The sequence below is a fragment of the Bidens hawaiensis genome, unplaced genomic scaffold (genome assembly GCF_021521415.1).
Source record: "Bidens hawaiensis isolate Kalapana, Puna unplaced genomic scaffold, B.hawaiensis_p1.1 tig00419424_1, whole genome shotgun sequence".
NCBI classification, from domain to species: domain Eukaryota; kingdom Viridiplantae; phylum Streptophyta; class Magnoliopsida; order Asterales; family Asteraceae; genus Bidens; species Bidens hawaiensis.
This window is the reverse complement of record NW_027504855.1, coordinates 356,536-383,671: the sequence shown is the minus strand read 5'-3', so window position 1 is coordinate 383,671 and position 27,136 is coordinate 356,536. Positions and strand designations below refer to the sequence as shown.

The window sequence follows — 27,136 nt, the reverse complement described above, 5'->3', positions numbered from 1 at the left end:
CATTTCCCGTATGTAGAATCCTAGTGGCTTAGATGGACTTTGTGTTCTTTGGTGAAGTCCAAGTCATCTTCTTTATTTTTCCTATATGCGAATTTTTTGGCTTTAAACTTTGTGTTCTTGACAGTCATCCATAGGATTTCCCCCTGCATGTTAATACTTGAGAATGTGTTTAAGGATCTGAAAGAGGCTGTTGAACTGATGTAGACAACAATTAGGATCTCTAGATGTTACAGCTTGTATCTCAAAGTGCGGAATCCAATGAGAGTGAACAAAACAAGTAAACATTAAGCATCATATTCATTGATAACTTCAAATATTACAAGATATGACTCTGTAGTAACGTTCTCTCTCTACTCTCTCACTCTAAATCACCAAAAGTCTACTGAATAACGCATAAGTCTCCTATTTATAGGAAACACATGAAAAGCAACAAGGACGTATATGATATACGGCGCATATGTTATGCGCTGCATAACATATGCGGTCCTTGTGACTTATGCGTTAATCACATATACAAAACATACATTTTACATTTAAAGCCCTATACAATCATATCTAAGACATCTAAGACCCTAGCAATAGACATTATGCTCTAACAAACTCCCCATTGGATGTTCATTGGGAACACATGTACACTTTAACATCATAATATATTATCAAGGAGCTTGAGAAACAATTACAAGACCAAGTTGTTGTTCGTGGCTATTTGGAACAAGCATTAGGTTATAAAACATCCTCTGTAAGTCCTAAAAATAGGATCTTTCAATGTGATATCAATAAACTCGTCGATTAAGTGGAAACTAATCAACAAGCCGACTCTAAAACACCAACACAATGACAAAGAACACGATGAACAAGCTTCAAAACACACATATATTGATACGTCGGGTGCTTAAGCCATTAACAAACTTACACGAGTGATCGACCAACTTAGACGAACAACCCTACAATGATTTACATACATCATATATATAGACTACCAACCTAGGCCCAAAACAAAGTAAAGCCCACCGAAGTCAATAGATTTCGGTTTACATAATATAGCCCAACTAAGTCCAATACTACAAGGCATAAACCACAAAATACGGCCCCACAATCTCCCCCTTGGTTTATTGCTTGATTCTAGCTGTATACAAAATAACAACCGTAGCTCTTTAATATGCATCCGAATCTTCCGTCTGTTGAGCTTGGTCAGATTTAGTAGCTCCCCCAGCCGCCACTTGATGTACCATTTTCTGGAGTGGAACCCGTTTCCGAGCCTTTATTCCTGATATATTGAAGCCAACTAAAACTCCAGCATAAGACATGCTACTTGCCAATAGAAGTAGATGCTCATGCCTTTGGTTGAAGAGGATAATGAGAGTTCTTCGGTCCAAGCGATTCAGAAACATCGAGAGCGATATGTTTTCGGTTGACCAGACGGGTTCTCGGTCAAAGTTCGCCCGAGAACTCTTCGAGATGCCTGTTGACCAAAGAGTTCTATGGTTGACCAAGAGAATTTGGTCAATCAACACCGAAAACCCTTGGACACGGCCCATCATCTTCTCCATTTCACCAATCACCATTGATGACCAAACATGCAGCTACAAACAAAAATTCATAACACAATTAGTAACTTCAAAAACGAACCAAAAACACACTAACCTGTAAACCGATCATATTTTATGAGTCAATCAAACCAACACCACCTCAAAATCTTTATATCAGAGAATCAAAGATAGACATCGGTTAGTTTTTCTTAACTTTCAAAGAAATCCGCCTAAAACTTTGATGGAGACAAGATAAGATAGATAATTGAGAGCTAGTGATTTCAGATAGATTAGATGTTTACAAGTCTCAAGAATGAATGATGATGAGTAATGAGTGCTTTTTAAACTTCCGAGACTCATTCATCTGGGCCGAGAAACCCTATGGGCCAAGAACACACGATATTGGAACCCGTTGGGCCAAACAAAATGACCCAAAGATCAGGATTAGCAACCGTCAAATTTCATGATCCAAAAAACAATCCCGATTCATGATAAGAATGATTTCTTAAAGACATTTGTTTTAACACGAGTAATTATGAGGTAAAGATTAAAAATTAAAATAAAATAAAATTAGAATAAAAACTAAACGAAAACAAAAATAATTTACCCATCTGGCCTTCAGTAGATTTAACATATTTTGGGATCAAATTTCAGCTGTCTTAAAACAAGCAACCCTTTTAAGAAAAGATTCGAACATGAAATCATATTGATTAAAATACTTTCACAATGATTCATTTTCAGCATTATTGTGACATAGTGAAAAGGTTGATAGCAGGTAATTAGAAACTTAGCATGATTTTCATGCGCCAGTGATATGCTTAGATTCAATTATGCATAAAGCTTATATGGACATCACTTATGGACCTATGGACCAAATTTTCATTGGGGTGATTTGCGGAAAGCCAAATACGCTTTGAGAAGAGATAAGGGGTATACTTTTCACAAGAAAGTGAACAAATAAGATACCAATCCAATTTTTATCTAACTGGCATTAAATTTTGAAAATTTATAGATGTATATCTTTGTCCTTGATCTCATTAACAATCTCCGACTAGAATTGTGTTTCGTATGATGTGGTGATACAGATTGAAAAATTTATTGCTGGAATAAATCTCTTAGCTTGTGATGATGTTAGTATATATTGAAGACACTATTAGTCATGCAGAAACTAGGGTATGAAAACATATTGAATCTATAATAATCACTATACTCTTTACCCATTCCATGTTATTTGTATGTGTTTATAATATTATACAATCTTTGTTACTTGATCTATTTAGGTAATTTTCTAAAGAATATAGAGAGACTGCTGCATCTTTGATGTTTGTTGCTGCATGAATTTCATCTTCTGGAGCTGCATGATCTCTGGGTTTTATTTTAAAAAAGATATGGGAATAGTTTAAAATGCTATGTTAATCAAGTGATAGGTTTCCACATATTATAACATTATATGAACTAATGAATATGGTTTTGACTTAACCTCATTACATACATCTAATCCTTTGTTGGTTACCGTTAGCTTGTGGAGACGTGTGCCTCCAAACCACTAGCGGTGGAGAAGAGAATTAAGTGGATGCAAGATATAGCAGTCGAGCTTTTGATCTGGTGGGATTATAAGGTGTCTAATAAGAACAAGTTAACTGTTGAATTTAGAAAAATAAGATAAAACATGATCAATTTGAAATCTATTCTCTTTTTCCCTAAGTTAACATTAGTTTGACTTTAAAAGTCAAAGGGTTTGGTTTTTAACTTAAGAATTGATACGATTTTGTTACTTTTGTAGAGAAAGCAATATTAATTACACATGTTTTTTATATATGTTTTAATTGCATATTATATTACACTATGGTTCTTAAAAACATATTGAGTTAATTGCTAATTAGCTGAGAGGTTTTCACCGGTTAAGTATTTGGTCAATTTTGTGAATTGTAGTCCATGGGTCTTTCATGGTCTACCCTTTGTGCACCTTCATAGCTTGTTGGTCACAACCACAAATGGGACTGGAATCCTTATTCAAACAATTCACTTATGTCTTTTTATTATCCACTTTGATCATTAGAAAAGAGTCGGGGTATGAAAAGATTGGTTGTTGACCTTATATTTCTTGGCATCTTGGTTATACTTGTATTGACAGTGACACATACCACAAATCTCTGATCATCAATATTCATATGTATAATTTAATTCAGCCATGCCAAAAGTATCAAATTCCCAATTAATCTACCACTTGACCAATGCCCCTATCAAAATGCTTTGATAGTTTTGACTGACCAAGTTTAGACAAAATGCTCTATTTTAGGAGGTGTTTGTTTGGCCTCTTAATGGGTCCAATATTTGAATCGGTCAGATGAAGTGTGTCTGGCTCCTGCAGCAAGTATCTAACCACTCAGACATAAAACAAGTCTGAATGAGAAAGGAGACCACCGTTCTTCACCTCCACACCGTTAACCATCACAGTGTATCCACTATCCACCACCGTCGAACAACGTCGCTCATAACCACCATCTCACACCCTCCCGAAATCAACCACCACTTACCGTTAATGACACCGCCTCTACAACTCTTCGTCGTCTTCCTTCGATTACAGTCCTCTGCCATCCTTCATCTTCTTACTCTTTTCGATTACAGGTATCTCATCAGGGTTTTGATCCAATTGAAATTTGATTTTTTTGGTACCCTAAATTAATAATAGTAGTTGTGCCATGAAATTCTTTTATGAATGTATAAACTTGTGTTGGTTTTATTGCATTTAATGAATATTTGCATTATGATGTATGAGTGATCATTATTCAGTTATAAACCAATTCAACCGAAGCCTGAGAAAAAAGAACCAAATCATTAGTCGGTTATTTGTTTATTCAGTTTGGGTTTCGGTTATTCGGCTCAGTTAATTTGGTTTAATAACTTGAACTTAAATAAAAAAGAATAGCCCTACTGTATAAACGGAATAAACTGATAAACATCGCCATTATGATTTGGATTTTAAGATTAAATGTTTGTATAAGGTGGGTGTGTTTGTTATTCGGTTATTAGAAGATTGTGTTTGCAATCATTGTTGATAAGTATGATTGAAAAAGATATATAACCATAATCAAGAGGAGACGAAGATGTTATGTGTTGAAGTAAACCATATATGCTAAAACTAGAATTATTATCATGAATTTGATTATTGGATGTATTATTAGTTGACTTTAGGAAGTCTACGAGACGAGGAAGAATTGAAGATGCTATCAAACTTACGAACAAAGGTGAGTACTTCTATACTCTATAAAATTACAATTGTTATGATCCTACTATAGCATGAATAAATTTTAATTTAGCATGAAATTATTTATGAATAAGGTGAGGAATTGTGAAAGGGTTGGCTTATTGTCAAAAGACAAATTGGTATCATTTAGCATGAAATTATTTCAGATGAGATGTTTACTAATCTATTAATAATGTGTGATTTGGATATGCCACAGGAAATGGGTTTGAGGATTGAAGAGCAAGCTTTCACAACAATGGTAAAGTCATAAAAGAAGGATCGGTTGTAGGGTCGAGATGTAGGAAAACTACAAGGAATGCTGATAGGATGTTGAAGACCCAAATGATAAGTTTAACATACTTATTTGTTTTCTAATTTTCTGTTCCATTCAAGTAAATTTGCAGACGTGTCAGATTTTGTTACGATCTGCAAATATTTGTCAAACTGTAGTTATTGACCGGAAGGGTAATTTCAGTATAAGTATACTTCAAGATTGAAACAGATCAAGTGTTATTTCGGGTACATGAAAAAAGGAGCAATTTATGTTTTAAAATGTTAATACGGGTTAAATTTTTGCGAAGGGCCATTCCGAATTTTGGTTAAAGCATGTCATCAGCCCATATGTAGGTTGGGCGTTCTTTTTCCTATTATCATAAATTTTGTCATTCTTCACTTGTTATTAGTAATTAACTTATTGTTATGACATTTCATTGTAATATTTTAGTTATTGTTGATGCAAGTCTTTTCTTTGACATACAGACGTGTGCATTGCTATTTCGAGTTTTTACCAAGATAAGAATGTTGTTTGACACAACGGAACCTAATTTTCCTCCTAAACCCATTGAAGATTATTGTTGTTGTAAAATGTAAAAGGTACTATGGTTATTGCTTCTTTAATGATGATTTAGGAGTGCTTTTGATTTAAAACAGGTTGGTGGCGATCACGCTCAAGTAGACTTGCACTCAGATGCAAGGAGCCCATGGAAAAAGTCAAAATATATACTTGGATGGATGCTAGAAAATGTGACTGAACTGATATGGTATGCCAATCGGCCCATATTTGGGCAATTTTTTTTTAATTTATGTTTGTGGTCAAAAGTGTAAAATTTCTTTCCCCTTTATGCCAGGTATAGAGATAAAGATTTGGCTCATATTGAAGAATATATGAAGGTTTTCAAATTCAAAGGTTTGGGGATGTAAGCGGGCACATTTGGTGACAAGGAGAAAAATAGGAGATCATCAAGTAAATCAATGGAGTAATCTTTGAAGTTGATAAACAAATGTTGTTTATGCCATTAAATAAAACTAGTATTTATTTGTTGAAGAATATGCATGCTTATTATTTTGAAATGATTTAATGTAATTTTTAACGACTTGCAAACCTGAGCCATTTATGCCCCTTTAACAATACAAATTTTGGATCCGTCTTGGAAAATGGACGAACCTGTTGCTTTATAGTTTTGTCAAATTAGTTTTGTTTTTATATATATAATATTACGTGATAAAATTTGTTGATATGTCACCCATGTTAGAAATACTGAATATATAAACTATGTAAAAAATAATTTTTTGTATTTGCTAACTGATATTTTTGTCTTAACATCGATTCGGTTTGGGTTTAAATCGGGGATATATGTAATGTTGTTATTAAGAAGGAGATATATGCAAATAGTTGTTTAGTTAATTCATTAAGGGTAAAATAGTTATTTAATTGGTTAATTTTAAAAAAATGGGGAGATATGTAATATATGTGGTTTAGGGAGTGGAAATATGTAATTAAATGTTTAGCACTTGGGATATATGTAATAAGAGAAGTTAGGGAGGGGATATATGTAAATGCCCCTATAATAAAAGTTTGTTTTAAGATGTATTTTGGTTGGTTATATGAAAATTTGTTTTCATATGTATTTCATTCAACATCAAATAATTCAGAGGGCAAAATAGTCATTCTGCACAGTTATTCAGATGCCCAACCAAACAACACTTGCTGGTTCAGCACTTACTAGATCAGAGCCTCTTAATCATTCAGACCTTTTACTGATTCAGCACTTAATAATTCAGCACTTAATCATTCAGACCTCTTAGTCTATTTTGACAGTTTGACTTTGAGAAGTCCAAGAGAACTGAAATTTGTTATCATCAGCTTAATAATGCTTTTATGTCATGTTTCAGCTTTAATGCAGGAATTTATTTCTTATTAATATACCTTTTATGTCATGTTTTTGCGATGCATTTTGTTTTACAATTCATTTTACTTAATGGTGGAAAACATAGGCCAACTTTGGTTTGGCTAAACTGATATTGCTTGGACTAATTTAAAAGATCTATGTTTTTAGTTTTTAAAATTGTCACATTGCTAGATGTAGGCAAACTTGATTTGCGTAATTTTCACCAGTGTTAGGATCCATTGTTAATTTTTACAATATTTATATTTTGACACTGTTATAAAAGCCTATATTTATTCTTTCAAGTAAAAACATCTAAAAAGTTTTTTTTTTTTCAATTTAAAATCAACAAAGAAAGTAATAGCACTTGATAACTATAAGGTAACTTTAAAAAAGAACCTTATTATAAATTGATGTCTAAGTTTACACTATTGCATGTTATATTTAAAAAATTAAAGTTTACACTTTGTTGGGTTTGTCCCGTGTCAAGCTGCATAGGATATTCGCCATGCGGATGCAACTGAAACTACAAGGAGCTGATGGGATGTTATATGATGCGACGATGGTTTCATTAACCAAATTGTTGATGGGTGTGTGTGTGACTGATTAATGAGATAGGTAATTACATTATAAACAGAGGACTTTTGTGAAGTTAATATCAAAATTCGTTTTGTAAATCTTGAATCGAATCTCTTGTTTTTGGCATTATTAACCATGTAAAATGGATTAGATATTTTGCTTCAATTTTGCTATATTGCTGGGTTAGGTGGGTTAGCAGGACTCACAGCTAGAAGTGTTCAAAAAAATCTGAATTTGAATCCGTATCCGAATTATCTGAAAATTCGTATCCAAACTATCCGAAATTTCGGATATCCAAAAATTCGGATATCCGAAACCCAGATATCCGATATCCGAAACCAGGATATCCGAAAATTCGGATTCGGATTCGGATAGCAATTATGGTATTTTTCGGATAGTTCGGATATCCAAACTATCCAAAATAATAAATTTAGTATTTTTTTTAATTTTATTTTATATACAACTAACGAGAGATATGAGGTATGAAGCCCTAGATCTAAAATATACGCCGCTCTCTAACTGCTTCTATATATCTCAGTGCTCTCTTCTTCGTTCTTTCCTATCTCCACGACTCTTCCTAGCCATGCGAATTCCTCATTGATAGATTGTATGAAATCTCTGCAGCAACTGTGGTTATGACTTCTTTGACTACCGACTTATGAATCCGATGAGTAGCCTTATTGATTCTTTTTCTTATGGCATTAATTAATTTGGCCAATGAAAGGATATTGCTTTCAAATTACTAACGATTCTAGTGGCTGTAAAACAATACAAGACTTGCAAACCAGGGATTTATTCAAGATCCTTAAATTATTGTTTAGGTCTTTAAGGTAATCTGTGAGAAAATTATTCAATAACAATATTGTACTTGGTGATTTTATGTTAGGATTTGGACTGCATGTTTAATTTTAAGCAGATTTGATTTGATTTTTTTTTTAGTTTTTCTGAATTCGGATATCCGTTTCACTATCCGAACGGATATCCGAAATTTCAGATATCCGAAGTTCCGAACTTCGGATATCCGAAATTTCGTATACGGATTCGGATAGTGAAATCGACTATCCGAAATTCCAGATATTCGACTTTGAACACCCCTACTCACAGCGGCATGAGCGTGCTAGATTTGGGATTATACAATGGCCCTTCAATGATTACAGGGTTTTGCATATTAAATGTGTCGCAGGTTTCGTTACAAGACACATTTATCAAGACAAACAACAACATGAACACAAAAAGGAAATATGTAAGAACAACTTCCATGTGGTTCATTGGAACCCTATGTCAACATGTGTTGTATTTCGTTGTTTTGGAGGCTTGGTCTGTGTTTACGAACGTTGTTATTACATTTCACACAATAAAGGAACATGTTAAAGAGATAGCATTCCCTCCTGTTCCATCAAAATCAGTTTTTAGGGCCTATTTGGGAAACATTGACAACTCCCTGCACATACTCCTAACTTAGGGAAGCCGCAACATATCATACAATCCATGGTCCAAGCTCCGAGATAATTGGATCCCACATGTTCACAAACCCTGCAATCCCACCATTATCCTTGCACTCGTGAATCCCCATTACGTTAAAAACGGAAAACTGTTTACTATGGTTGGCACAACAAATAATATAAGATTGCGATCATTAACAAACCATTATGACGTGCCTACCACATTAATTGGTTTACCAGCGAAAAGCAGGCAGCCTCACTAAGAGCCTTGTCTCTCCCGCTATTTAATTATGTCAATGTCGTATCATTTTCTTAATTCCCATCACATTCCTACTTGTCAGTTTGTAATGCCTCAATAAAAACTTTTTGTTTCTGCAACTTAAGTACCAATCGCTTTATAACACCGTCTATCCAATATATATATATATGTCATCATGAATGTGCATATAATTAAATCACGTATGCCCACAACTTTACCATTTTTATAGTTCGTTTATCGACAACTTCGTGGCTTTAATTTGAGCATTTCTTTCATCTTCTAAGTAAATTTCAACTCTAACTACTCACCAATTACACACATTCAATCTTTTTATGTTGATTAAAAATCGCAAAACCCATAAACCTACTTTATTAATAAATATTTCACAAAACACGATGCATCCAATATATATGAATGCGTCAATATTTTTAGTGCGCAACCCCGCATAAAAATAACATCCAACAAATCATATGCACATACAAAAGCGCACTCACACTGAGAACCCATGACACATCACACCAAACACTACAAACCTATATAAGGGGATAATTTACGCGAACTCGCAGCAACACGCATGCATTTTTGCTAGTTATTTATTAATGGGAGTGTAGGCTCATTTAATAATAATATTTGTGTTTGTCGGTTGGGCCATGTCATGTAATTGATCGGTTTTAATTCATATGTAATGAATTGGGCTTTTTAAATTAAATTTCATGTAAGCTTACGTATTCAATGCTAAGGCTTTTGAAATTAATTAGATATGGGCCAAGTTTGTTAATGATTCTTTAAGGATCCGTTTGTTTTGTTATTTGGTGAATGACGGTTGTTAAATATAACTGTAGACAAAACGGCCGACATGATAAAAAAATTTCTGAAGATCATCGAAAATTTGGTACAAGGTTTTCTCATATGATTATCAACGTCAAAATTCTGTCTCTCAAGTAAATCTTGGTCTAATCCGATTAAGCATTAAGTGCACCCTCAAATAGTTTAATCTGATAGTGACATCACGATTCCAAGATTAATCCAAGTTGCTATATTCAATTCATCATTACGATATTCAATCATGCGTCATATACGGGTACGTTAATTCTATTTATACAACAAAGATTAAACTAATTGATTGCATTGATTGAAAATATAGTATAGTATATTGGATTTGGGGATGCATCGTACTAGTATTGGAATAAATAATTGCTTTGAGTAATATAATCATAAAAATTGATCATATTCACTGTTCCAAGTATAATTGCTATAATTTTGATTTGAATGACAACGAATTATTATAGTATATTGAGTACGATAATAAATTTGGTTTGTACAACGATTGCTCTAGTATATTAATTAGTAGTTTATAGTTATGTATAGCCGATTCCTTTGATAGGTTCGGTTACTATATTTCCGTTCTATGTACAGATCAGTTCGAAGAGTTTAAATAAAGTCACCATAAGGCAATTCAACTTTTTGTTTGTAAACCTTGAATTTATCAAGTGCTTCATCTTTAGCATGCACAAGATATACATTACAATATCTTGTTGCATCATCAATATAAGATGATGCAACAAGATATTGTAATGTATATCTTGTGCAGGCTAAAGAGGAAGCACTTGATAAATTCATGGTTTACAAACAATAAGTTGAATTGCCTTATGGTAACTTTATTAAAACTCTTCGAACTGATCGGGGAGGAGAGGATTATGATCCAGTATATTTTCAATCTACTGGAATAATACATTAGACACAACACCATATACACCACACCAAAATGGTGTGGCTGAAAGGAAAAACAGAACCTCGAAGGAAATGGTAAGTTCCTTGTTATCTTACTCTGATCTAAGTGCTGGGTTCTAGGGAGAACCTATTATTTATTAGATATAACTCCCAATAAAAAGAATAAAATAACTCCTTATAAGTTATGGAAAAAGAAACCTCCAAACTTGAACTATCTGAAAGTCTAGGGTTGTAGGCTGTTGTACGCCTTACGGGGCCTAAGATAAAGAACTTGGGTAAAAAGGGAATAGACTACATTTTCATAGGCTATACAGAAAATTCAAAAGCTTATAAGTTCTATGTATTAGAGCCTAATGATTCAGTTTCCTTGAACACTGCCATAGAGTCTAGGGATGTTATCTTTGATGAAGATAGATTTACTTCTATGCCTAGACCTAGAGATGTCGTTCAAAATTCTCAATGTAGAGATTTTAATTAAGAAAGCATGTTGAGAAGGCATCTGGTACAAATGACAGTGTAGGTGCTTCTACTGAACCTAGGAAAAGTACTAGAACCAAAAAGCCTAAGTCTTTTGGATCTTAGTTTCACCTTTAATAATGGAAGGGACCAGAAATGAGGTTGAATATTAGTATCAATATTGTTTCAATATTGAGGAGGATCCTAAGACATATAATGAAGCAATGGCTTCTAGGAATGCTGCTTCGTGGAAAGAGGCCATCCAAGATGAGATGGATTCTATCGTGCATAATAATACATGGAAATTGACTGAATTGCCTCTTGGTTGCAAACCATTGGGTTGCAAATGGATCTTTAAGAGAAATATGAAAGTTGATGGAAGCATAGATAAGTTTAAAGCCAGATTGGTTATCCAAGGATTTAGGTAAAAAGAAAGAATTGATTTCTTTGATGCATATGCTCCAGTTGCAAGAATTTCCACTATAAGACTTTTTATAGCTCTTGCTTCAATTCATAATTTGATAATTCATCAAATGGTTGTGAAAAATGCATTCTTGAATGGTGAATTGGAAGAGGAGGTATACATGAAACAACCCGGGGGTTTTGTATTACCTGGTCAAGAACACAAAGTATGTAAACTTGTCAAATCATTATATGGTTTGAAACAAGCACCTAAACAATGGCATCAAAAATTTGAGAGGTGATCTTATCTAATGGGTTTCTTTTAAACCAAGCTGATAAGTGTGTCTATAGTAGATTTGATTCTTCTAGTAAAGGAGTGATCATTTGCTTATATATGGATGACATGTTGATATTTGGTACTGACCAAGATCAGGTTGATAAGACAAAGATATTGTCCTCTTTTAATTTTGAAATGAAGGATATGGAGGAGGCAGATGTGATCCTTAGTATAAGGATTAAAAGGAGAAACCATGATATAACCATGGCACAGTCTCATTACATTGAGAAACTGTTGAAGAAATTTAATCATTTTAATTGTTCTCCTGTTAGCACTCCTATAGATCCAAATGTCAGGCTTATGGCTAATTCGGGTGATTCAGTTTCACAATTAGAATATTCAAAGGTTATTGAATGCTTGATGTATGCTATGATTAGCACAAGACCTGACATAGCTTATGTTGTGGGAAAGGCTGAGCAGATACCCTTCTAATCCTAGTGCTCAACATTAGCAAGCAGTGAACAGACTACTTAAATGCTTGAAAGGAACTATGAATTATGGTTTGGTCTATTCAGGTTTTCCTTCAGTATTAGAAGGGTATTCTAATGCAAGTTGGATAACAAATATGGAAGATCATTCTTCCACAAGTGGGTGGGTATTCCTACTTTATGGTGGTGCTATCTCCTAGGCTTCAAAGAAGCAGACTTGCATCACAAATTCGGCAATGGAATCTGAATTTGTAGCTTTAGCAGCAGCTGGTAAAGAAGTTTAATGGCTCAGAAACTTAATCTTTGAGATTCCATTGTGGCCAAAACCGATATCACCAATCTCTATCAGGTGTGATAGTGCATCTACCTTGGATAAATCATATAGTCAAGTGCATAATGGGAAGTCTAGACACTTAGGTGTTAGATATAGTATGATTAAAGAATTAATCATAAATGGTGTGATATCAGTTGAATTTGTAAGATCTGAGCTTAATTTAGCTAATCATCTAACCAAACGGTTAGGAAGAGATCTCATGAATAAATCAGCTAAGGGATGGATTTAAAGTCCATCTAAATATCTCATATCAAGACACCCAATTCCCATCTAATACAACGTTAGGTGCTAAATTCAATGTGGTAAGCTTGTCATAAAGATATTGTAACACATTAATGTAATCATCCCAAGGTATGTGTTTGGACTGTAAGATAAAGGAGGTTGAATTATAACTTCTTAATAGTTCATTGATAAATTGCAGTGCAGGTGCAAGAAGAATGAATCACCTATAAGAATATGATGTTTAGCTGCTTCAAAATGCTTTGGACTTGAGCTTTGATATATTCTTTGAAGGATTAGGACACAAGCTAGTAAAACATTGTGTCAAGTGAATTTGATTTGTAAACGCATGTGTATTTACCTACATGTATTAGAAATGGATAACATGGGTTCAATCCATTGTGACACCCACCATTGTTATTCTAATATTTGTAATGCGTAAATACTAAAATGAAAATTCAATGCATAGGACATTTTCAATTATGCGTGCGTTTGTGTCTTGTTAGGATGTTTAAGTTAATCATGAATATCAATAAATGGGGGAGGAATGTTGGTAATTTTAGTGTTATCAACATGATTAATATTATTAGTTATTAACAAGCTAGAAGATGCGGGAGTGCAGGCTCGTTTAATAATAATATTTGTGTTTGTCTTTTGATCATGTCTTGCAATTGATGGGTTTTAATTCATATTTAATGAATTGGGCTTTTTAAATTAAATTTCATATAACCTTAGGTATTCAATGCCAAGGCTTTTGAAATGAATTAGATATGGGCCAAGTTTGTTAATGATCCTTTAAGGATCCGTTTGTTTTGTAAACAACATATATTGTTTTTGGTGAATGACGGTTGTTAAATACAACTATAGACAAAATGGCCGACATAATAAAAGAATTTCTGAAGATCATCAAAAATTTGGTACAAGGTTTTCTCACAGGATTATCAACATCAAAATGTGATAATCAAAATTATGTCTCTCAAGTAAATCTTGGTCTAATCCGATTAGGCATTGAGTTTACCCTCAAAATAGTTTAATCTGATAGTGAAATCATGATTCCAAGATTAATCCAAATTGGTATATTCAATTCATCATTACAGTATTCAATCACGCGTCATTTACGGGTACGTTAATTCTATTTATACAATAGTAGACGCTACAAAAGTTAGTTTATCTAAGTTATAGTCTTAAAAGTTCAATTGAATTTAGTTTCTTCTCATATCGCCTAAACACCCACAATTATATATACATATATATAGGGGAGGGTTAATATACAAATGAGATTAACGTACTAAACATGAGAATCAAGTAGAGTAATTATATATACAGGTAGAGTAATTATGTGATTACACATCACATAATTACTCTACCTGTATATATAATTACTCTACTTGATTCTAACGTTTAGCACGTTAATTTCATTTGTATTTGATCCAAACCCCATATATATATATACAGGGAGATGATCAAGAGAAAACTCATCTTTAGAGAAAAAATTTAAAAACTCCAAAAGAATTATTTATAATGAATAATAAAAAAATATTTTCAAATTTCTGTTTTTGCCATTATTCTTATATTTTCTTACCCTTTGCTCGAAAAAAATAAAAAAAAAACCCCGATGTAATGCACATACATATTACTGTGCGATACCACTGTATTACACATGTGTATTACTATGTTTTTTTTAAGTTTAATAGTGTTTAATTGCATATATTCAATATTTGTGTATTGTATATGTGTAGTAGTGTTGTATTATATAACAAAAGAATAATAATAAAATAAAAGTCAATGTAGTGCACATGTGCGTTAATGTTGTATTACACATACGTACTAATGTGTATTCAATGTGCGTATTAGTCTTATATTACATATATACAATAGTGTGTATCAAATATGTGCAATAGTGTTGTATTCTGCGCAATACAAACACTTTTGCATATATGCAAAGTACACTATTACACATGTACACTACACCGACGAGGTTACCGACAAGGGTTTTTTTTTTTGAACCAATAACAACATATAAGAATAATGAAAAAAAAACTTCAAAAAAAATTTAAAAAAAAGTTAAAAATAGTTTTTTATGAGTTTTTAAGTTTTCTCTTTAAGATGAGTTTTCACTAGATCTCACCCCTATATATACATACATATACATATATATATATATATATATATATATATATACTAGTCGAATACCCGCACGATGTAGCAGGGAATAACAATTTTAAGGTTATTAGTGAGCCAAGGCTAGTTCGACTCGAATTTTACACCAAGCCGACTTAGCTCAGCTCCAAATTAGAGTTTCGTCTTGATTATTTTGATATTTATATAAGTTGAATACTATTAATCATATTTTTGTAAAACATATGAAATGGAAAAAAAAAAGAAGGAACAAAGTTGTGTAATATTTGGATATACACGAAGGTTCAAAGTTTTACATTAAATAATAAAATATATTGATAAGTATGTAATTATATGACATCATGAAAACTTTTTTAATTGTAACAAGTTTGTATATGTTTTTTTTTATTAAAGGGATAAGGGGTTAGATATATAACTAATGGGATCATTAAATTGAAAACATTTATTAATTAAAAAATTTGTACATTCATGCAGTAATAACTTGTATATTTCAAGCCGTCCATCTGATTTGAAAAAAAAATATATCGAAGCGTCAACAAAAATAAGTCCGTTTAAATGGGTATGCTCGGATTTTTTTAATCATACTTTTATAAAACATATAAGATTAAAATGAAAAAGGATAAAGTTGAGTTAAAAGTGAGTAAACATGAGAGGTCAAAGTTGAGGTACAATAATTGTAATTATATTTGTTAAAATCAAATAAACGTGGGTGGATTGTGTTTAAAAGACTACTTTGTCCCTTTATACATATGTATCTTATGTATTAAAAATTGTAAATCCATTAAAATAAACGTTTTAATTTGCCCTTTATCTATTTATTATATATAGTATAGATAAGGGTTCAAATAAAAATAAAAAGTTTTCTAGGAATGATAAGAACCAATAGATTTTTGACGTGCGACATTACAACCTTCGGTAAAAGAACAATTTTAGAAAACTATGTCGGTTAAAATGGTGAAAGAGTAATTCTAGGAAACTATATCGGTTTTTGGTAATTTTAAATTTTAACCGTTGATTGACATGATCCAATGTCTATGATTTATTCCTAGTATTCATAAAAACCTTCTTGTTTTTAGGATAACCCTCCCATACATACATACAATGTCTAGGAAACTATGTCGGTTTTTGGTAATTTTAAATTTTAACCGTTGATTGACATGATCCAATGTCTATGATTTATTCCTAGTATTCATAAAAATTTTCTAACTATAATTTTATACCATCGTGTTCCATCACGATACAACATAATCTACCAACATATCTGTAGCATATTTCACTACACAATGTTCTAGACTCTTACCAATATCCTTAACCACTTCGATCATTTGTATTTTGATGGGGACATGGAGACACATATGACATATATGTGTTAAATACATATGTATGTATGTATTTGCACATACATACATACATACATACATACATACAGGCTAAGTATAAAATGAAAACCCACTTGAGTTATGAAAACTCTAGAAACTCATTCTCAACCACATGTTTTTAATTAATGTTTAAATCTTGTGGTTCACAATTAAAGTGAATAAAAAATGTAAATATAAATGTAACATTTTCTCTCTCCTGAAAACATATATAAAAATTAGTAAAAAATGTTAAAAAATAGCAAAACATTTTTTTTTGATGTTTTGATGTTTGGTATAAATGTTACAACATATATTACATGTAACAAAAAAAATGATGTTACATAGGGTTTTCGTGGGTTTTCACAACTCAAGTGGGTTTTCATTTTAACCTTACCCTATATATATATATATATATATATATATATATATATATATATGTTATAAACAAATATTTTGCTCCCTCACATTTTTAACTATTCATAAAAGGTATTCTTTTCACATGACTTTCAACTAATATTTGTTGGTCCCTTGGTTTAAAAAAGCACGCTCAAGGCGAACGCCTCAACGTTTTTGTCTACCCAAGGCGAAGCCTGTTAAAAAAGCGAACGCCTTTTGCGCTTTTGTGCGAAGCGAAAAAACGAGGAGGCGAAGGCTTTATGTACAAAAAGCGACCGGTTAACCCATTTCAACTTAACCTTTATAATTAGTCATTTCTAGACTTTTCACATTTGACAATAAACTTTTATATATTATATGTTGATGTTTTAGACGTTTAATATATATTATGATGTGGTTTGTCTATAATATGTGGCTTATAAATAATTACATATTTTTTAAAATATGATTGACTCGTGTTCAAAGAGCGTTTGTTTTTGCGCTTTTCGTTTTTCACCTCGGTTGATGACCTTTTCTTTTTTGTTCGCCTCACGCTTTTTTGATCCAAGGTTGGTCCTTCAACTTTCTTTACAAACTTTGTATAACCCCTCAACTTTGGTAATGGAATTTTTGTCACAAAAACTTACCATAACAAATTGAAACGATGCTGATATCCCACCACGTACCCGCCGCAAGCGCGTTAGATTTCGAATATGTATTGCATTTAACCCGCTCCGCCGCAACGGGCGGTAAATGTACTTGTTTTACATTTAAAATGTATATATATAAGGACATTTACTCTACTATCTATGCAGATTGGGTCACAGCACAAGTTGTTCTGTGCTGACAAATCTCCATGAGTCCATTGGTTTACTATATAATTACATGGATCCAACTCTTTTGCTAATCCATCCCATTTAAGTGGAATACTTATTTTCTTAGCAGTGCTACATATTCTGAATTTGATGCTAACGTTGCATAATTACATTCATATGCGAAAATGTTCTAAACCATTGTAAAGTTAGCAAATAAATATTGTATTTACAGCAATTAATAAGATAATAATACTTACATCCATGTTTGGCTCCAAACAAAATTTGTTGACTTTGACCATCATTAAGAATTTGAAAATTTGGATCATAATGATCAAGTCCAGATGAACCAAACGCTTAAAATGTCAAGTGAATCAAGAAGCAACATTACTAAAGCCAAAATAGATGGTCTTTTGCTGATAATCATTGAGAGCATAGTCAACCTGAAAGTGACCCTTTGGAAACTTGACCCGAACTCCATATCCAACACCAACCCCGTTTCCCGGTTTACCATGTCTTAAGCCCGGATTTCCTATTAAAAAACCAATCACGTTAGTTTAAACTTGAAAACTACAAATTTGGCCATTGGTCAACATGTAGAATCAACTTTAGACATCTTCGACCCAAAAAAAATGCAACAGTCGACTTGTTAAATAGATTTTAAGAAAACGTCCTGACTATTGATAAAATGTCTAAAGTACCCTTTACTGAGTAAAATAATTTGACTATAAGTCAACATGTAGGATTAATCTTAGCCATCTTTGACCAAAAAAAATGTAAGGATTGACTTGTCAATTAGATTAAGAAAAACGTCTAACTAATAATAAAAATGTCTAAAATACCCTTTTAACAAGTAAATAAATTTGACTAATGTAGGATCAATTTTAACCATCTTTGACCCAAAAACAAATGTAACAATTGACTTGTCAAGTGGATTAAAAAAAGTCAAATATTGGTAAAAAGTCTAAAATACCCATTAATGAGTAACATAAGTTGATTATTAGTCAGCATGTGGGATAAACTTTAACCATCTTTGACCGAAAAGAAATTCAACAATTGACTTGTCAAGTAGATTAAGAAAAGCGTCTCACTATTGGTAAAATGTCCAAAATACCATTTTAATGAGTAAAATAGTTTGGCTATTAGTCAACATGTAGGATCAATTAACCATCTTTGACACAAAAAAAAATGCAACAATTGACTTGTTAAGTAGATAAATGTCTAATCTAAAATACCCTGCAACGAGTAAAAATAATTTGACTATTAGTCAACATGTAGGATCAGTTTTGACCATCATTGACACAAAAGAAATGTAGCAATTGACTTGTCAAGTAGATTAAGAAAAACAACATAAAATGTCTAAAATACCCTTTGAACATGTAAAATAACTTGACTATTAGTCAACATGTAGGATCAACTTTAACCATCTATGACACAAAAAATATTGTAACAGTAGACTTGTCAAGTAAAAAATAAAGAAAAAACATCTTAACTATTGGCAAATGACAAAAATACCCTTTAACAGTAAAATAATAATAAGCGAAAGGGAGATCCAAACTAACCGGGAACATAACGACCAGAACCCAAATCAGACCCAAAATCACAGAACAGAGCACCATCAAGCATTTGATTCTGGTAATACAAAAAATGCTTTTACTATTGATAGAATGTCTAAAATGCCTAGTAACAACTTACTAATTACCATAGGGAATGTGAGCTCAGCATTAGCAACCAGACAAGATCTACCAGATCCAACCGCACCCTCACCGTAACCCCGTACACTACCAAGTCCCCCAATTGCAAACGCTTGGTAAGGAGCTATATCACCTACAATGGACCCACCTGTAAGACTGTCACATAAAAACCGTGTGAATAAACAATATTAAAAATATATTATTTTAGTTTGTAGAGAATATATTATAAACACTTTACCTTGCCAAAAGAAATCCAGGGCCCACTTTCACTCCCTTTGAAGCAGCAAACTTGAATCGGTTGAAGATTAACCATTTTGACATTAAAGGAATCCCTTGTTCTATTTGTAGACTAAACTGAACATAAAACATATTAAAAAAAAGTTACTAATGACGATAAGCACACATTAGTGTTAATTACACAAATTAACACCTTTGGCTACTAAGGTTTAAAAGTACAAGTTTAGAGTTTGTGGCTTCAATTTTGTAATGAATTTGGGATATGAGGATAACTTTTATTAACCTTTTTATTTACTTTGGGTAAAATGACCAAGATAACCTTTCTAATAAAGAATTATATACACATTATATATATATATATATAGGGGAGGGATATTTTGAGAACCATGTTGAGTTTTAAAAACTTAAGAACTCAATTCTAGGCCACACATTTAATTAAATGGATCGGAATATGTGGTTGAGATTAAATCTTGCAAAAAAGTCAAAGTAGGAGAGAGAATAAATATGTAAGTGGTTACACTAACTTTTACGTCCGTTACACATGTGTAAAAAGTCGACTCGGTGCGTAAAAAAATTCTGTAATTTTTTTACGTGTATGTAACTTACATATATTACGCATGTGTAAAAAAAATTCGAAAAAAAAAATCGTTACACTGAGTTCTTTCGAGTTCTTAAAACTCAAAGGGGTTCTTAATTGAAATCTCCCCTATATATATATATATATGGTTTGGATCAAATACAAATGAAATTAACGTGCTAAACATGAGAATCAAGTAGAGTAATTATATATACAAGTAGAGTAATTATGCAATTACACCATAGAGTAATTAAGTAATTACTCTATGGTGTAATTGCATAATTACTCTACTTGTATATATAATTACTCTACTTGATTCTCATGTTTAGCACGTTAATTTCATTTGTACGTTAACCCTCCCTATATATATATATATATATATATATATATATATAGGGTGAGTATCATTTGAGAACTCATATTTTGTGTGAGAACTTTAAGAACTAATCTTAACCATTAGATCAAATAATCAAAGGTTTACACACATTATGGCACAACAGTAATAATCCCTAACTTTAAGGTGTAATCTTATTTGAACATAAGGATAATTTAGGAACACCAATAAATAAAAATTCAAAACCACCGCACCTAATTCCCTTATTAATTGCTCCATGTTTCTGTATTAACCAATTAATTAATTTCTTAAATATCAAAACCACAATCTTCTCTCTATATCTCTCAGTCTCTCACTATAATTCTTTGACGTTGAATTCTCTCCTTTTTGGTTGTTGATTTTTCCGGCGAGCATACAATAACTAACGTAAAGTTCGTACCAGCGATACTCAAATCTTGTAAGTTCCCCCTTGAAATTTATGTTAGTTTTCGTATTACATTGATAACAACATAGATGAATTTAATTTTACTATTTCTATTATCTTTTAGAGAGTTTTGAGGTTGTCTTTTTTTTTTTTAATAATATGAACTAGGATACACATATGCAAACAGTTAATTTACACGTATGCACATAGTTAAGTTTTGCATAGGTTAAACAAGATTTCTGAACTAATTGCTCATTGTTTGAGTTTAAAGTTATTTTTTTTTATTTTGATGTGTATCCTATTTTTTATTTTCTCATTCATGATATTTTTGTGATTGTTTTTTCAGGCTTTTGATCCATTTGAGTCGCTCATCGGAAAAGAAAACGAGAAAATGCATATGGATTGGGAAAATCTATTTAGTTTTTTAACATCACTAAATTGCATAGGTGTAAAAATCTATTTTGGTTGCATAAATGTTAAAACATATCTGTAGCTGTAAATTTTAGTTATGCTTTGATTAATGTTTATACGTTGCTTTGGTATATGTCTTCGTCAGGTAAATGGTAATTCTCCATTTTAGATTTTTTATGATATTTTTTCAGCATAATTCATATCGAATGGTAACTCAAAAGGCATGTTAGTGTATTTTTGCTTGGACGTCACATTTCCAATTTATGCTATTTTTTTAATTTTCTGCAATTAAATGCATATATATGTAGTAGGAAAATTTGTATTTGTTTCTTACTGGGAAATGAAAAAAAATAAATTCTCACCTCCTTAGTGATTAATTAATGAACCAACAGTTTAACTACGCTCGAAAAATTGAAGATATCATAACTCCTTCATCGAACAAACGGTTTGAAGATTAATATATATATGCTGATAGCATAGTTACGTATATGTAAAACACTAAAATATGTGTAAATAAACCATCATTGAAGATCTACATATATGTAAACAAACTATTACTTCGAAAAATGGTTAATGATATGAACTTTTACATATATGTTAATGTAAATAGTACACTTACATTTATGTAAAATTGTAAATACACAAAAAATGGGTTTTAATTAGAAACAAATGTTTAAAATATAACCACATATTATGTAGAAGATTTACACATTAAATCATGGAATAAGATTTAAATGATTAGTGCGTAATTATAGGAAAGACAATAAGTAAAATTGAAGATAAAATTATATCCTTTAATTTTGTTATTAAAATTTAAAAACTAAATAAAAATAAGTGGTTGATATTGGTTCTCAAAGCTCTTAATAAAATTAGAGTTCTTAAAGGAAACCAACCCTATATATATATATATATGCACACACGCGCATACTGAAAAGGATATTTTGGTCATTTTAACTTAAGTTAACAGAGTGTTAGCGGAAGTTACCCTTAAACCCCAAACTAATTGTTTTTAAAAATTAATACCCAAAGGTGTTAGTATGTTACTTGGGCCAAACCACAGGGACCATTTGGATAATTAACTCTTCGCATTATATACAACTAAAAAATGATTTAGCAAGGAAAGAATAATAACCCGAGTAAAACTATGGTCATTTGCCTTGGCGAATCTGGACTCCTGTTTCAAAACTACCATATTATCATCACGGGTACCGCTGCATTACAGAATCTTATGAGATATCTTTTAAAGTGCAATAGTTTTAAAAAGTTAACATTTACAGAAAATGTGTAAATTATAAATACCTGCAAGTCACTGGAAATCCATGAAGATCTCTACTTATTGAGTGGCCGTCATCGTTGACTGGACGCACATGCTACATACCAATTTAACCAACGTCAAACAAATCATTTCACAATAATAAAATTATAATCCATTTGTAAGAAATGTAACGACAATTTGAATTGATGCATTTGCTATCAATTTTAGCTATTATTTCATAGTTTGATACTATTAATCTGTTTGACATTTAAAGTGAAACTTGATATTAGGAGTGGCAAGATGTGGGGTTGAGTGATGTGTCAGAATGGGTTCAGGTTGCCAAATTTCTGTTTATTGTATATATAACTAATGCGTAAATTAAGATTATAAAAAAAATATTTTTGCATTAACAATCTAAATGTTTGAATAAAAATATTTAGAAGGTTGTACTCATTAAAAATAGACTTTGGGCATTTTACAACCTGTTTGACTTGTGTATCTTCTAGCTCAACTTTATGATATGACCCGTTTAAAGAAAACACAACCCAAATCCACCCGCTCATAAGAACCAACCTTCAGCATGCACACAGACCAATCGTTCAGTAAGCTGTTTGTGAACCCTTCAGCGGGAAATTCGTTTGTGTTTGTTTATTTAATGAATTGACGAACATAAACCAAACTTTTTGCTCATTTGGTTCAATGAACGAACATGAACACATGTTTGGTTCATTCATTATGTTTGTGAGCATTCATTCATTAAATTTTGTTTACGTTCCTTTATGTTCATTTAAGTTCGTCCGTTTATATATTCATTTTAATTAATTAGGTCACTATAACTTGGTCTAGTTATATGAACTTACAATATCACTCGTTAAAATTTAGTCTAATTATATATATATTTTCAGGCCCAACAGATTGATTTTCACGTTTACGTATAACTGGTGTTTTCTCGGATATGTCCGTTTATATTCATTCATCTATGTTCAGTTTTGTTCGTTTAAGTTCAAGAATTGTTCACTTATACAATTAGCGAACGAACATTAACATGTTCAGTTTCTTAATGAACAAACACTATAAAGAAAACCTAGTTCGTTTAATGTCCGTGCTTGATCATTTGTTTCGTTAAAGTTAACGAACGAACGAACACAAACATGCCACATTCGTGTTCATTTGGTCCGTTTACAAGGGTAACCCGTCTAAACTGCCATATGTTCGTAACATGCTCTCCTATACCTCAAACTTTATACTAGTTTTACTGCTCCAATTGGAACTTCCGGGCTCATCAAGATCTAAACCTGCAGAGAATCTACAAAGATTCACACCTCCACTTTGTGTTCTTGAAAAGTTATCAACAGGCACGCCATGTATTCCAACTTCAGGTGAGACCGAATGCTGGTAAACAAAATTGACTCTTATAAGATCTAGTGGTTCTTAAATGATTACTGTTATTGGTTGACAAAAACGATAGATATTAACAAACCTGAACAATAAAAGAATGTTGAGCAAGCCATTCAGGCCTCGGTTTCCTATATGAGATCAATACATTGGAATCTGAAAGCCCTTTGTCCCATAATACATCAAGCTTCTCACTTTTCCCAAATAAGTTTGGGTGTTTTATACACAGACTGCAAAAAGAAATAAAAATTTAAGTTGTTCTTAATTCAAAAAACATGAAAACAAATATGTAAGTAAACATGTTGTGCAATTAAAATGATAAATCATACCTTCCAACAATCAGCGATAGAGGGCTGCCAGTGCCTGAGTTTCTGTTTTACATCAAAGTGAAAATGAATAAGAACAATAGGATTACTTATCAATTAAATAGAAAGTAGCCTAATTTATAAAAGCAACTTTTATTTTCTTTCTCTTTGCTCTTTTTTCTATACTATAAGTTAGTTTACTACTTCCTACTTTATATGTTGTTTGCGCTGATTCATTTAGACACTTTTCATGTTATGTTTTTGGAGCCAGGGGTCTCAACGGGAGAAGCCATAAGGTATGTCCCCATCACACCCTCCCGAGACCCTATAGCTCTGCTATCAGGGGGTTTATACTAGGTATGTTGTCTTTTACAATATTAAATTTTTACAGGTTTTATTTACAAGGTTATCATCATTCATTTCAGCCTCATTGACTTGCAAAATTAGGCAGACGGCACATAGCAAATTCAAGCGTGCATATGGTGGATACAAATTAGTTATTCAACATATATAATCTTGAGTTCCCTTCAATGTTAATAGGAGCGTGCAACTGTGCATGAAACCGAAAACGGAAAAAAAAAACAATCCAAAAACAAAGAAAGCGAAAAGACCAAACCAAAAAAAAACCAAACAGAAACAAAAACTGACGGTTTGGTTTCATGTTTTGCAAGAACCAACTTACAGTCCAGTTTTGGTTTTGCATTTATTAAAACCAAAACCCTGAACCGAACCCAATTTTTAAATTTCATTCTTTTTAATTTAATGTAATTTATAAGAATTTAATATTTTAGCGAAATGTATAATAATCAATTAGCTATTAATTAACATAATGATTTAGGACCAAACTCATTATCTTAGAACATAAATAAATAATAAAAAAAAAAAAAACTTTCCCAAGATTTTCAAGCTCAAATGGCAAAACCGTAAAGGCAGAAACCAAACTGAACCGAACCCAAACGAAAAACCAAAAGAGCACAGTTTTCAAATTTTCAAAAACTGAACTTTCAGTTAAATATTTATCTGCTATTTCTTATTAAAATCAAACGGGCAACAAGCTGCGCAAATTTCAGTTGTAACCGAAAACCTAAAGCACCGAAACAGAACAGTTTCCCAAATTTCAAAAGGTGAAGTTTGGGTTTTTGGATCGCTTTTAGCCTAAAGCACACCCGTATTTAATAATCTAAATGCAGAAAGAAAGACCTGAAAGAATGGAGCATCATAGCGGCACATAGCCTGTGCGTGAAATCGACATTGAAATCGATCTTAGCTGTCGGAAAGGAAAAAAAAATTAAATAAACACACAATTGGGATTAAATAGGCACATTTTGGTTACCTTTGCCGGCATGGACGCTCTTCTGAGCACCCATCAGCGAATCTTTTGGATCATATAAAGCAATAGATTTGTAAAACAAAGGGTTTATAGTGAACAAGAAGAAGACGACTAGAGACGGTTGATGGTTCAGAGTGACGGAAGCAAGTTATCTCTTTCTCCCTTGGTTGGTTTTGGTATATTGCACGTTTTTCCTTTCTTTTTTTTTTTCAATTTATAAAACAAACTCCAGCCAGTTGTTCACTTGCCCAAAATCCGTTAATTAATCGATTGAACCATCAAAACCGATGTGTAACTTATCAACATTTTCTTTCATATAATAAGGAAATCTAAATATTCTTTTTAACTTATCATAAGTCATAAGTTATAAGGAGGTAAAAATAAGGAATCCCAAACACCCCATAAATCGGCTCTGTTGTCCTGGTTAAGAATGACCGAGATATTTATATATTTTAATCTATATGGTTGTTTTCTTTTTTTTTGGTGTCTGCCCTTGTTATTCTCTCGATAGAAAAGGTTTTGGTGGTGTTTTAATAAACTTGTTCAAAAAATAAAATAAAATAAAATAACATGCATTTACATATATGAATCTAACAAATCTAATACGTATGACTGCCTTCTATTTCTATTTCGATGTAGATTATATCAACGTTATGTACCTTATATATAAAATTTATTGATTAAAAGAGAAAAAAGGATAATATTCGTATTTCTTTAAATCCACCATTTCACTAAAGGTTAAGTGCATTGTATGAAACAAAATCACAGCTCAAACCTGCTATGACCGATCGAACAGATCAAAAGATGGGCATCCTTACATTCAACATCTAATTTTCTAACGTACATTTAATACATTTTTATTAACCTTGTTAGGAAACAAAATAGAGCCATTTGAAGTGAGAGGTTCCAGATTTAAACCTAAACAAATGCTTAGTTTATTTATTATTGCGGTAAAATAAGGTAGATAAAACATTTGTTGTTGGAAAAAACATTTTATACTTTTTTTCACTATCTTTTTATCAATTATCCTTCTCTGACTCGGCAAAATATACTAATATTTCTCAGGGTAAATAAATATTTTGGTCTTCAATTATTGTTAAGATTTAAATATTATTATTATTATTATTATTATGTAAAGCTATTTAAATATGACAATTTTACTCCTTTCTTCTTATAATTGACACGTTACTCTTTACTGACCACAAATGTCGCAAACAACATGTTAAATACCAGCAACCTAAAAAGTCAAACCAAATAATAAATTATACTCTTATAGGGTCAAGTTATTTTATAAAGTATAAAAAGATAATAAGGATTTATAGTCAAAAGAAAAAAACTCTTGAAATTTTTTAAAAAAGAAAA

The 27,136-nt window shown here is 31.9% G+C and overlaps 1 protein-coding gene across 1 annotated transcript; it reads right to left on the bottom strand.

Moving 5' to 3' along the window:
• Window positions 1-17,873: 17,873 nt before the first annotated feature.
• LOC143608727 (outer envelope protein 39, chloroplastic-like) lies at window positions 17,874-25,840 on the bottom strand. Its single transcript, XM_077083681.1, has 11 exons — window positions 25,778-25,840; window positions 25,645-25,711; window positions 24,469-24,510; window positions 24,225-24,369; window positions 23,978-24,136; window positions 22,789-22,859; window positions 22,622-22,700; window positions 19,745-19,860; window positions 19,515-19,662; window positions 19,375-19,444; window positions 17,874-18,344 (listed from the first exon to the last, which is right to left on the bottom strand). Exons 1-11 carry the CDS (start codon window positions 25,809-25,811, stop codon window positions 18,187-18,189), a joined length of 1,089 nt encoding a protein of 362 aa, XP_076939796.1. The 5' UTR covers window positions 25,812-25,840; the 3' UTR covers window positions 17,874-18,186.
• Window positions 25,841-27,136: the final 1,296 nt, after the last annotated feature.

What these genes read in the sequence shown, in the direction of transcription:
- LOC143608727 (XM_077083681.1), bottom strand. Translation starts at nt 25,811, where the DNA reads ATGGGTGCTCAGAAGAGCGTCCATGCCGGCAAAG. An exon ending in AAACTAGTATAAAGTTTGAG is followed by an intron (nt 22,860 to 23,977) that starts GTATAGGAGAGC and finishes ATTGGTATGTAG; the next exon opens with CATGTGCGTCCAGTCAACGA. An exon ending in TTCTGGTCGTTATGTTCCCG is followed by an intron (nt 18,345 to 19,374) that starts GTTAGTTTGGAT and finishes GTTTTTTAATAG; the next exon opens with GAAATCCGGGCTTAAGACAT.